At 44.8% G+C, this 14,030-nt stretch overlaps 1 protein-coding gene across 1 annotated transcript in view; it reads left to right on the top strand.

The window, feature by feature from the left end:
- ITGA9 (integrin subunit alpha 9) overlaps window positions 1–14,030 on the top strand; it is a 332,993-nt gene that overhangs the window by 284,818 nt on the left and 34,145 nt on the right. Inside the window, exons 24-26 of the mRNA XM_006124025.4 lie at window positions 7,547–7,672; window positions 8,596–8,715; window positions 11,732–11,833. Of these exons, the coding sequence (XP_006124087.1) occupies window positions 7,547–7,672; window positions 8,596–8,715; window positions 11,732–11,833 (348 nt within the window). The remainder of the gene's footprint in view (window positions 1–7,546; window positions 7,673–8,595; window positions 8,716–11,731; window positions 11,834–14,030) is intronic.

Genomic DNA, 14,030 nt, shown 5'->3' with positions numbered 1-14,030 from the left:
AAGGAAAGCAGCCAGAGAAACATTTGACTGTTCTTGAATTCACCTGCTCCCTTTAGCCCCTGGCTCTTCAGGCAACAGTCCTTGTATACTAAAGAGAAATAGATTTAAAAACAACAGCCATTAGTTCATTTAGTAAAACAGATACCCAATCTCCACCCACTTCATCCCTTCCCTCCCCTGCAAACTCAGGCTCGTGGCAACTGTGAAGAATAAAAAGTGAGTACGTATCCAGTAAGTTACAGAGGTGCTTACCTTCCTCAGCACTGCTGTCAAAGTGTATGAAAGGCCATTATGATTTACCGAAGTCCTCTAGACCCCAGGAGGGAGAAAGGGGAGGGTAGAGTTAGGCAACAGAGGCAATGTCTAGACTGCAGGCTTCTTTCGGAAGAAGATTTTCTGGAAGAATTCTTCCAGAAAATCTTCTTTAGAAAGAGAGTGTCTACACAGCAAAAATGCAACGAAAAAGCGATCTGCTTTTTTGAAAGATACCGTCCACATTCATTGGACGCTATCTTGCATTTAAGTTCTGATTACTGTGGACTGAGTGGCCACCAGGGCACCCGTGCTTTTACCCGGAGGCCTCTTCTTTTGAAATCCGCCCCCACTTCCCCCGTCCATACATGCCTTTTTCCGAAAGAGCTAACTCTGTAGTGTAAACATACCCAAAGGAAGCAGCTTCCCAGCTCCCCTGTGTTGTATGTAAGGTTGCAGTGTGCGGATTTCATGCTGTATTATGGAGTATCTAGTATTGACTTTATAAAATATAAGTGAGAACATACGTCATACCACTGTTATCTATCCGTGCAGTCTATCAAGCCCCAGTCATGCCAGATCTTTTCTTTTTCTCTCTTTGATTGCTTCTTCAATGGCAGATTTCCCAAGTACAAAACATGTTTTAACTGTGAGGAATTTAAAAAGCTAAGCTCGGATGGGTCAGTTGGGTACCGATGTATGTCCTACTTATAGTAATTCAAACTTACAGGAGTAAAAAGAAGGTACTCATTTTTTGGTTATTCCTGATTTAATATTGAAATTCTGGTGGACAGTGTTCTAATCCAAATATTAAAATTCAAAGAAAACAAATGCCAACATAATTTGCACACAATAAATAATGGAAACTAGTTATAGGTGGGGCAACTTAATACAGAGCATCTTAGCCTGGATAGGCAAGTAATCACTGGGAGAAATGTCAACTATTTTGGCATTATTTGCCTTTATATTATCTATGGAATTTGTATGTTTATCTCCCCACCTGTTACATCAGGAGAAGAATGGCTGCCTGGCCAGTGGGGCAGGAGGTCATGCTTTTTAGAGATGCAGGGCAGTGAATTCTCTGGAGGAAGAGACAGGGAAGATTATTCTAAATCTGGATACATTTCTGTTAATCATCTTTTTTTGTGCAACCAAGATTTCAGACAGCACAGATGGTGTCTGTAGAGATAGACTTGATGCAGCAAGTAAAGTAAAAAAGGCCACGGAGCAATTTTGTATCTGTAACAGATTTTTTCCCCATCTCATACATAATTTAGTCAAGGTGTTGGTTTGTGATGCATTTATATTCTCATTATGGCAAAATAGAGCAGTCCGAGTGTTTAGCTGTGAAGCATATACTTCAAAGATGTTGTTTACCAATGTGGGCATCTAAAAAGGGCTCCCACTCTACCTTTCTGAGGGTATGTCTACAGTGCAGCATTTTTCCGGAAAAACAGGCGATTTCCCGGAAAAACTACACGTACGTCCACACTGCTATTGTGGTCCTTTGACAGACAGTCCAAAGAACAGAGAGGATTTTCTGACCATGGTAAACCTCTTTCTGCAAGAGAGAAGCCTTTTTCTGAGAGGCCTCCAGGAAATAACATAGGTGCCCTGGTGGTCACTCCATCCCAGGTAATCAGAACCCTAGAGTTCCTGTCTCATGCCAGCTCTTAAAGCTGCAGGTACCCTGGAAAAGCCTTGTGGCAGGAAGCTGGCCCTGGGAGCAGCACCTAGAATCATAGAATCATAGGATTGGAAGGGACCTCGAGAGGTCATCGAGTCCAGCCCCCCGCCCTCAAGGCAGGACCAAGCTCCGTCTACACCATCCCTGACAGATGTCTATCTAACCTGTTCTTAAATATCTCTAGAGAGGGAGATTCCACCACCTCCCTTGGCAATTTATTCCAATATTTGACCACCCTGACAGTTAGGAATTTTTTCCTAATGTCCAATCTAAACCTCCCCTGCTGCACTTTAAGCCCATTACTCCTTGTCCTGTCCTCAGTAACCAAGAGGAACAAATTTTCTCCTTCCTCCTTGTGACACCCTTTTAGATATTTGAAAACCGCTAACCACCCTGACCATGTGGCTCTCCCTGCCACAGGCATTGCCACTCATGGCCCAGCCACAAGCTCCCCGAGATCTCCCTGGCCCTCCCAGGGAGCAACACCAGGGCTTCCAGAACCCTGCCAGGGGTAGCAAATGGCGTGTGCTCTCCTGGTCCGGAGTGGAGATCCTGTCCCTCCTTGAGCTGTGGGGGGGAGGAGGAGACCCCTCAGGATCTCTGCTCCCAGCACCAAAATGCTGACATCTGTAGGCGTATGGCCGAGGCCCTGGCAGAGAGGGGACACGCCCCCAGATCTTAGAACAGGTTAAAGAGCTGTGCAGCTCTCACTCTGGGACTGGACCCCACTCCTGCCCCTACTACCAGGAGCTGCACCAGATCCAGGGCAGGGGGGAAGGGATGCCTTTCCCCCACCTGTGGTGGTGGACTCAGGGCTTGAGATGCCCATTGTTGCCTGCCTGGAGCTCATTGCGGAGGAGAAGGACGAGGGACAGCAAGGGCAGGAGGAGAAGGTCACAGCCAGTATGGTCACCCTCACCCTCGAACTAATACCCCAGCGCCTGGATGTGTCACAGGCATCGTTGGACGGTGGGGAGGAATCATCAGGTGAGTGCTCTCAGTTTTCACACAAAGGGCAGGGGAGGCGGAGCAGAGGGGACGGGGTGCGATTGTCGTTTGGCCTTCTCAGCCTGGACATCATGCTGCAGTCGGTGCATGTGGAAGCATGTGCAGTGCCAGTCTGCGCCACGCAACCTCAGGAGGCAGCCCCTGAGCAGCCCCCAGATCCTGCTCACAGGCTCAGGAGGCCACACACACGTCTGACCCCTGTGGGGCGACGCTTTCCCACCACCTGCCACTGCTGGAAGTAGGCTGGGCACAAGAGTACACGAACAACCCCAGACAGACTGAGGAGTGCTGCACAGAGCACACAGGCGTGTCTTCCTGCGTGAGGCACCACCCGCTCCCGTGGACAGCGCTTCCAGGCACAGGTGTGTGTCAACCCTGTAGAGGACCAGGCTGCTCTAGGCACCTCTCCTGCCCATGGGATCCCACTGTGGCCAGACACTTACCTTGCCTGCTTGTCTGTGGGGGAGAGGGGAGCGGGAAGCATGGTCCCCTGGGCACCTCGGGGCCCCTGTGAGGCTGAGCCTGCTATGCAGGCCACATATGGCCTTGCTCCCGGGACATCTGCATCCTCTGGGCTGACGACTGTTGGTCACTGCTCAAAAGAGGGCACAGCCTCAGGGACAATGTGTGCATGGATGACTGACCGCCTCTCCCTCTTTATTCTCCACAGCTGGACCAACTCTTGCTGAGGGGTGATCCACACTAGCCGAGGCAGCTGCCCAACTCTGGGGGAGCTGAAAGCGCACGAGGATCCATGAAGACCCCTTGAGGCAGCATGTGGGCGTCCTGCATGACATGCAGCAGACCCTGGCGCAGAAGGTCCGGGAGGATGCTGAGTGGCGGACTCGCATGTGGGACCAGCTTGTACGGCAGGGCAACAACATGTGTGCCATCATGCGGGAAATGATGGCACACCCGGCTGCTGTCCCTGATCCTACCTCCCATCCTCCTGTCCCCCCCCGCTATGCCCATTCCCCTCCCCCTGCTATACCTACGCCCCCTCCCCCGTCCCCTGCCATCCCTGACCCTAGTGCAGCCCTTGCTCCTGCCCACCTCCCTGTTCTCCCAGGCCCCACCCAAACCCAAGTTTGCCGAGGTCCCCGGACCTGAAGTGGCACTTCTATCCACCCCACATGCCACTCCCAGCGCTGAGCTCCCCTACTCCAGGTTCTCAGCCCCCCCTCTTCCTCTGTTTATTTTATTGAAATAAAAATACAAAGTTTGTTTTGTTGAAATCAAAACAGGTGTGTTTCCTGAGACTGAAGGGAATGGGGAAAGGGAGGGGTTGTGGTGGGAAAGGGATAGTGGAGCACGGCACAGGCCCCTAGCGGGGAAGCCCTAGGGAGAGTTACTGGAGTTCTTGAGAGAAACTCTTCCTCAGGGCCTCCTGGATGCGCACTCCCAACTGATGGGCCTGGAGGATGGCAGCTGTGCGCAGCTGCTTGACAGTCCTACCTTCACGGCCGGCCTCTGCTCCCTACCCCATTAGGCCTCCCCCTTCCTCTTCCTCTCCGTAATGTTGTGGAGCACACAACACACTCACACCACCCGGTGTTGTGCTCCCCCATGCCCAGGTGGGTCAGGAGGCACCTGAATCGTGCCTTAAGGTGCCCGAAGGCGCAATCCACCTGGATTCGGGCCCAGCTGAGGTGGGAATTGAATTGGTCCCTGCTTGGGTCCAGGTGGCTGGTGTATACCTTCATCAGCCATGGCATCAGGGAGTAGGCCGCATCTCCCATGATGCACAGTGGCATCTGCATGTCCCCAACCCCAAAGTCACGCCAGGGGAAGAATGTGCCAGCTTCCCGTAGAGGCTGGAGTTTCTAAATACACAGGCATCATGTGTCCTACCCGAGCACCCAACAAAAATGTCCATGAACTGTTCAGAGTGGTCGACCAGGGCCTGCAGCACCATCGAGAAGTAGCCCTTGCGGTGTATGTATTGGGCCACTCGATGAGTTGGTGCGTGAATTGCGATGTGGATTCCATCAATCGCTCCACCGCAGTTAGGGAACGCCAGGGCTGCAAATCCTGCGACGATCGGGTCCAGGTCTCCCAGGCAGATGACCCTGCGCAGCAGGATGGAGTTGATGGCCCTCACAACCTGCGAAAGGAGACAAAGAAACACACAAAACAGAGAATGAGAGGGAGTGCCTGAGACCTTGGAGGTGCCTGCCCCCTCTCCCTGCCCCCCCCAAACAACCCAGGATCCAACCCCTATGAGGTGCACCCCCAGCAACAGGGCTGTGAGAGGGCGGCCCCCCGGGAACGGGGCTTCTCTCCTTTCCCCACACCACCTACCCCTTTTCCTTACAGTCCCCCTTTCCAGGATCCCTCCTCCTTTCCCTCCTCCCCCCCCCCCCCCCCGCAGGGACTGTAGCCTGAGAGTGCCTTATCTCCATAAAGAGGGCCCTGATGGTGGACTTTCCCATGCCAAACTGGTTGCCCACTGACGGGTAGCTGTCTGGGGTGGCGATCTTCCAGACGTCAATGGTGACCCACCTCTCCAGACGGATGATGGGTCACAGGTGGGTATCGCGTCATTGGAGGGCAGGGTGAGCCAGGCACAAAGCTCCATAATGGTGGCCTTCCATATGCAGAAGTTTTGGAGCCACTGCTGGTTGTCCCACCACTCCATGACCAGCCGGACCCACCAGTCAAAACTGGTGTCCAGTCTCCAAAACCGACTCTCTACTGTGGGGTGTGGTTGCCAGGGTCTTGCTCCCACATACAGGGAAAGGATCTCAAGGATGAGCTCGGTGTCGAGTTCGTGCAGGGCCATGAAGGCAGCCTGTAGAAACTGCTGCAGAAACTGCAACTTGGCCATGTGGGGCCATTGCATGTCCAGGGGCAGCTCTGGCTCCATGGCAAGAAGTATGCTGTGGTGTCCTAATGCTGGGCAGCCAGAGCACGCACTGATAAAGCTTTGCTGTCCCTCAGAGAGATAGACAAGCACTCAGCAGAAGCAGCAAAACGGCTGTTCGGGGGGGTTCATTTAAGCGCGTGTCTCAGCTAGGCTTAGGCAACAGCACTCCGAAGCAACTGCTGACCTAATGCCCTGCCTGAACTGATTCCGGGTGGCCTTATATACGGGGATAGCGTCCAATCCGTGTGGACTCTATCTTTCGAAAAAGCAGATCCCTTTTTCAATGTGCTTTTGCTGTGTAGATGCTCTCTTTCGAAAGATGTTTTTCCGGAAGATCTCTTCCAGAAAAAGCTTTTTTTTTTTTAAAGAAGCCTGCAGTCTAGATGTAGCCAGGAAAGTGGAATGTGCATACCAAACCCTTACCTTGCTTTAAGCTATAAGAGGAAGCTGCATACTGAATTTGGTGGTCCTATTCTTAGTTTAGGAGGAGGTTTTGAACAAACAGACGGACATACAGACAGATTCTGTTAAATATATAGCAGATTATCATCATTATCGTTTATTAAAAAAAAAAGTAAATGAACACATTTTGTGCCTGAGGTGATACGTTTTCATGATGATTTTCCAAGGCTATGTTGAGCTGATTCCTTACAAACTATGAAACAGTTAAGTTGATTGAAATACCAAGAGATATTTAGTGCTAACGTGCACGGAAACTGTGACTGTACCCAGGATTCTGAGGCACCTCACCACTACTTCTCCTTAGCACAGGGTAGTTTTGCATCTCCCAGGTTTCTACTGACCTGGCCCTCTCTGTGCAGGTTGGTGATAGACATATACCAACTGCCGAGTCCCTGGAACACTCCCTGTAGTGCCCAGCTCCTGTCACAGGACAAAAATTACCAGGCAAACTGTCCCTGAAGAAACTGTGAACCTGCAACTTGAATGGCACAACTTAGGATCAGGCTCTTTATAACAGGAGAATACTGAAATACATTTACAGTGAAACAAACAGAAGTTTATGATCAAAGGTTAAGATCAAAGAGAGAGTGAATCAAGATAAGAAGTGGTACCAGTGATAACAAGGATAATGATAACAACAAAGCACAATCCTGTGCACCCTTATTAAGGGTTACCTTTCCTAATTAACAAATCCAATTTTCTCTCAAGGATTCACAGAGCTGCTAGTTTTCTGTCATGACTCCCACATCCTTCCGGGGTTTCCTTTGGGAATGGATGACAAAATATCTTACTTGTCTTCTAGTTGTAGTACAGTAAACTTTTGAAATACCCTCTGATGGTTTGTTCTTTGGTGCGCTGACCCCAATGTTAACTTCGCATCCTCATGTTGACTTGGAATGTAAATGTAACTCACGTATTTTGCTTAAAATGATTAATTTACATCAGAGAGGGGGATATTCTTTCAGAAAACTTGTTTGACAGTTCTGCCTTCTTACTAGTTATAGGTAACCATAACTCCTTACATATCTTCTGTGCATACATCTCGCAATGCCTATGATGGCCAGTATGTCACTAGCTTTCATTTGAACCCATACAAGACACTATTTAGGTGAGGTGATTTTGTCAGGCCTGATGGAAATTGCTGTTATAGAAAAGTGAACCCTTTGTGTGCTGGCACTGGAGTGCTCCAAGAGTCACAGACACATAGTATGCAACGTTGTAAATGCTATGAATTGACTCTTCACATGTTTTGATCTCCATTGTGCTTTCAGGTCTCTCAGGAGAAAGGAAGCTGCTCTTTTCAGAAAAACCCTAATCTGTGTGTCATCCCTCAAGAAAATGACAATATTTTTCATACGATATTTGCTTTTTTTACCAAATCTGGCAGAAAAGTACTGGTAAGAAATCCCATATATGACTGAAATTTTTTAAAAAATAAAAGGGTCATATATTATAAATGTTATTGTAAGGGGAAGTATGAAGAACTCAGTTAATTTATTTTCTTTTCAGTAACTTTCTTATTCTCTAAAATAAGAATTATTTTATTTTTATTGTGGTAGTGCTCAGAGATCTCAGACCGCTGCTGGAGCTTTGGTGCTACAGACAATCAAACAGAGCACAAGTAGTAAAGGTTGAATAATATTTTCTGAAAGTAAAAAAAAAAAAAAAAAAAAAAGACTGACAGAGTTTGAAGAAATCCAGAAGGTGACAAATTATATGAAATCACTGTAACCAGATAAAGAGCTGATGCAAAAGCCCACTGGTGTCATTGGGAGTCTTTTGGTCATTTCTTTCAACTTTGCGTCAGGCTCTAAATGCAGACCTTCAAAGTGTTTACTCTTGTTCCAAGTCTAGCTACAAAGCATATACAGTAGAAATACATAGATTCTTGTGGATAGTGATTTTCTGTAGTAATTTTTTTCTGATCACTTTATTTCAGGGCAGGTATTCTGAGCAGGGAGTGATAGATATCAGAATTTACTTACTGTGGATGAAATTTATCCCTGTGTAGGGCCCAGGACAATGCTAATTCTCTGTTCAGTTCCAGCATAAGTGATGCATAAACCTTTCACTGACCCTGGGCACAGGGTTGAATTTCCTCTGACATGTTTTTATGAAGTTTTGGAATGTTTATGATTCTGCATATTCTGAAAAAAGACACTCTTTTGCATAAGAGATTTGTACAGCCAATGCTATTGATTTCATCACATAGCTGTTTTCATCCAGTCAGTAGGAATGTTTGCTATTGCTAGCTAGTTTTAAAATGAACAATTTCCTCCCTTCCTAATACATCTTACAGCCATTTACTTATTTCCCTTAGGACTGTGAAAGACCAGGCAGATCCTGTTTAATTATACGCTGTAATTTAAGCTCACTAGCAAAAGCAGAATCCCGCAATATAGATATTTACATGCTGCTGAATACTGAGATATTAAAGAAGGTAAGTGCTTCTGCCTCTCTTTCTAGTTCATATACTAAGTATTGATTTAAATATATTTCTATATTGAAATATACACAAAGCACTATCACCTCTGTCTGCCTCTAGTAGAAGTAGTTTATATGGTTTCACTGAAAAGTTTTAAGTTCATTAATTTCCAGATCAGATTTTCATTGTGGTCAAAATTTCTAATTTTGGGTTGAAAACTGCAAAATGTAAACTTTTTATGAGCATAATTTTTGCTAAAAACTTTAGATTCTGGTAAAAAATGTTCAGTTTTTGGTTTTCAAAAACCAATACTTTTAACTGAAAACCACAATTATTTGCTGAAATGAGGTTTGAAGACCTTAATTGTTTCAGGTTTTGGTTTTTCATTGCAAAAACAAACAAACACAAATTACAGGGAACTTAGAAAAAAGTAGTTTTATTCTAAAAAACATCTGACCTTTTCAACCAGTTTTAATTGCTGTGTATTGCACTACAAAATGGCTTTATTAGGCACATTCTATACTTGAAATTCTTATTTCTGTACTTGACATTCTTATTCATTCACTACAGAAGCATAAGATAGGCCTTTCTGTCTAAGCTGGGGTTCAAATGACAGCAAAGAACTTTTTATACTTTAAAAAGTTCCTTCCTCTATTTCAGAATAATGGGGGAGAGGGAGGAAAGGATGGTGTATCAATATGTGCACGTGCAGATAGAGTTAAAATAGAATGTGCAAAATTCAAGAACAGGTCCTGCAAACTCTTATTTAAAGCCTCCGTGCTTTTTTTTTTTTTTTTTTTTAAGATAGATCACTTGCAGTGGCTTCAGTGGCCTTTTTCTCATAACCCACCGTTTCACAAGGCATACTGGAGCGGTCGACAAAGGCTTCTCTTGTCGATTGCGCCACGTCTAAACTACCGCTCTGTGTCGGATCAGCTGATCGTCGCCACAGTGCGGCGGCCATTTTTATTTTAATGAAGCGGGGATTATTTAAATCCCCGCTTCTTTGACTATGCCAAGTAAACTACTTTACATGGCTTCGTCGACGGAGCCATGTAGTCCTCACGCACCCTTTAAGTAAAAGTTCAATTGCAATAGCAGTGGGTAAAAAGTTCCAGAAGAAAGTAATTAATGGATGCCAATTCTGGAGAGTACTCTGAGGCTTTAGCTCCCCCTAAATTCTGTGTTGGCTGAGGAAGCTCACCCCTTCATGGGAAGTGCTCATCACATTGAAGAGTCTGGCCTTAAATCATATCACCTCTGTGTTATTAAAAATTATAAAAATAAGACAGTTAGGTTTATGATCAGTAGAGCTGGAGGTATCATCGTGAATTTTGTTGACTTTTCTCAAGTACATTAAAAAAGAAAATAATTACATTTTGAAATTAATACATTTAGAAATAAACCCAAACAAAAACAACCACACATACAGTTTTAAAGCTGCTTTCTAAAACTTTCAGATAATGAGTCCAATAAGTATGCAAAAACTATGATCCATGTACTTATCCTTATCTGTTTGTGACTGAGATACAAGAGGAAAGGCCTGATAATTTTTAAAATCTTTCTTCAAACATTTGTTATACTAAAAGAAAAATCATAGCCATCATTAGCAGGTTCAAGATAAGAAATAAACATGCCATTCATGGTGAGAAACATGATAGCAGGCTAAGCAACGTTCCATCCTATCGATGAATGAAATAACAAGATTTGTAAACTTTAAAAAGATGTACTGTATTTCCACTTATTTTGTAGCTAAGGTGGGTTTTATTTAATTATTTTTAGCTTACAGTTTAACTACAGCAAAGGTATGTCATCATAATAGTATAAAATAATCACAGTCGGAGGGTAATAAAATAAATCTGTTAGATAAATCTGTTAATGACAGCTGCTAGATTAAAAACAGAAAAGGAGAGGTCTTTTCCTAAAGATTAGGAAGACACCAGTGGATGTCCTCGTAGCCTTCTGAGCTGAAACCACTTTGAAACCTGCTGATTGTCCATGTTTAGAGAAACAGCACATAGACGGAGCCAAATGTTTCAGTTGTTCCCACTTATGATACCCGCAGATATGCAAGCAGGGAATTTGATTTCGCTAAACATGCATTTGTGTACATAGTGACATTCATCTCTGTGAAGAGGGTCTGCACCCGGCCCCTGGGATGTATGGGACAGATCCTCCATACATGTATTTGTCACAGTTCAGGGCCACTGCACTTGTATCTACCCCTTTGTGATTCCCCAAGGGCACCCATTTTCAGGCTTCCAACTCCCCAGCTGTCACCTCTTTTGAGTGGAGATATGGATCTCCCTTCTGACAGGGGTTTTCCAGGCTGCATAATTCCCTGCCTACGCTGTGAATTCCCCTACCACACAGACTGCCTCAGCAGGATGCTTTACTTATCTTCTTTCAAGGCTATATGCAGCATGATTACCACAGCTAAGTTACAACACAGCTCTTTCTAAGCAAGAACATTTATTCCTCACCCTCTTCATAGTGGACTAGCTATATTGGGGTGTGGGTATATGATGTCCCCAGTTCTCCATCACGGCAACGGGGCTGGATACTATCCTCAGAACATGGTAATGGCACAATCTGGTCCTAAATGAAAAGAAACCTTACACAAATATACACAGTATAAAAGTAAATAATAAGTTAAAATGCAAGTGGTCAGAAAATTCGTGTTTAAATATACTGTATAACATGCAAGGCAAAGTTAACCTTACAAATGGAAATATAAAACAAATACTAACTTATGCAGTGTGCTATGCCTGGTTTTATTTAACATAATGAACAATTTTATCATCTACCATTTGTAAGTCTATCTTAGCTTCCAAATACCTGTTTCTAGCTACTTGGGAACTGTTGTGGTTAAAATTTAGCTTGTCTGTGTTGATTGGCACCATGCTGTGTTTTTTTTTTTACAGTGAACTTGGGATAGTGTTAAAGAGCCCAACTCCAAATTCCCAATCATTTAATATAATGTTATTACATTGAAAAAGCTTGTTTAACTACTTCTGTTTTTAATCTTCAGGACAGTTCATCAGTCATTCAGTTTGTGACAAGGGCGAAGGTGAGGGTGGACAAAACACTCAGGATTGTGGAAGTGTCTAATGGGAATCCTGAAAATGCAACAGTAAGTGACTGAGTCTAAAAAGAAAGGCCCCCATTATCCCATTCGTATGCAGTGCATTAAGGGAGCAAGGCAACCGGAAACTGTGGGTTTGACCTACAAAAATGAGCAAGTCTTAGTTTCTTTGAATGCTCTAATAGCACTGCTTCATAGTGTTTCTGTGGTTTGACTTGCTGTGATATCCAGGCCATCACAGTGGATGATATTATGTGGCGCTGCATGCTGTATGTTGCAGCTAATCAAAGTTTAGCTTCTCATTGTGCGGTTAATGTCAGCTTTAATTTAATCCGTTCCGATTTTCCTTGAAACTCCAGCGTGGTTTTTTTCTCAGCAAAATCTCATCAGAGATGACATTTTGAAACATTTAAACATGTATAGATAAGGTAGCCACCTTTTATATGTAGCCATTGCAATTAGCATACAGTACACGCATTGTAGAGTCACTCATTTATATCAGCCCTGGATGGTGAGAGAGTACTCCTGCTCCTTTTTTACTTTAGCCCCAGCAGACTGAAAATTTACCTTTTAAGAGAAGCTCTCTTTAACCACAAGACATTTAATTGTATTTGAAAATAGGTGATAGGATTTTCAAAGTACTCAAGTGCCTCAGGAGCACAAGCTCCATTGAAAGCCAGCGGCACTTTTGTGTTCCTAATTCACTTAGGCAAAAAATTCCATCCAGAATATTTAATTCTTGCTGGTCTCACTGAGCCTTATTCTAATGCTTCCATCTTGCTTACAAACTATCCATGTTCGTGGTACAAGCAGTCTGGGAACCCTGTGTTTAAAGATTGTTTACAGCTTTTTCTAATGTGCTTAATACTGGGTTAATGACCATAAAAAAAGCTGTTAGGCTGAGATTTTCAAAGCCTCCTACTGGATTTAGAAACTTAATTTCCATTATTTTTAATGGGAGTAGTGCATCTAAGTCCCCAAAGGCAGCATTATAAACCTCAGCCTTAATTTTTAATATAACATAAAGTAGCTAAGTTCAAATATATATCCAGGCTTCAGAGCAGGTGTGAACCTATTATTCAGAATATGCTAATTCTCTTCTGATCAAGCAGCAGTTGTTTTTCTTCATTATCATTAGGCTAAATCAGTCTCCAGAGCACCCTCCCAAATCGCAGTCGTCCTAATTCAATATGTCCCAATTAGAAAGAGTAATATTATTTTTACATTTATATAACACCTTTCATCTGCAATCCCCTTACCAATTATATATGTAATATAAACTGAGTATGGTGGAGGGTTGCAATATGTCATTAGCAGGAAGTTGTGGATTTAATGCTGTAGAGAAGCTATTCTTTTAGACCTAGATTCAGCAAAGCAAGTAGTCCCACTGATATATTCGGGCTTTATTGACCTGGATTTTGAACATTTCACTGCACATGAACTCTTCTTAAACAAAATTACACTGCTCATGCACAATCTCATGGGCAATCGGTGAAGGCAGGACTGGAGGAAGCAAGCATCCAGCCCTGCCTCCAGCTCCACCCCTGCTGCCCGGGCCCCAGCCCTGTACAGGAACCAAGCTGCCCCTCACCAGCACCACAGAGATGGGAGGGTGCACAGCCCCAGCCTCCCAGTCCCCAGGATGGAGGACAGTGCACAGCCACAGCCTCACTGGCTCACAGAGAAGGAGGAGGGCACATGACTCCAGCCTCCCCGGCCCTGGAGAACTGGGGAGGAAGGAGGACATGCGGTCATAGCCTCCCCAGCCCTAGAGCAATGGGGAAGGAGGGCGGCATGCGGCCTCAGCTCCCCTGGCCTGAAGCACAGGCAGGGAAGGTGGTCTGGGGCAGCAATACTCTGCGCCCATTGCTGCTATAGTAGGCATTCTGGGGGTAGAGTATGGGTAGGGCCAGGCTGGTGGTTTTGGGAAGGCCGTTCCTTCCCCCTCCTAGCATACCAACTGCCCATGCACAGTCTGACCAATTGCAAGTATGTACCTTAGCCAGAGCATGGATTTTGCTTATATCGATTTCTTTTGTCTTTGAAGCATAATTGGGTTTATTATTTCTTGTATTGAGATAGCACCAAAGACCGCAATTGTGGATCCAGCTCTTAGTGGGCTAGATGCTTTACAAACACAGAAGAAGTAGACAGTTCCAGCCCCCAAATTAAATAAATTAGGGAGTATTTCAGAAAACAGAAATAGAGATTTTCTTTAGAAATGGGAAAGAAAAGGAAATAGTCT

The sequence above is a fragment of the Pelodiscus sinensis genome, chromosome 2 (assembly GCF_049634645.1).
Source record: "Pelodiscus sinensis isolate JC-2024 chromosome 2, ASM4963464v1, whole genome shotgun sequence".
Classification (NCBI taxonomy): Eukaryota; Metazoa; Chordata; order Testudines; family Trionychidae; genus Pelodiscus; species Pelodiscus sinensis.
Note: the sequence above shows the minus strand (reverse complement) of the source record. Positions and strands in the feature narration are given on the sequence as shown.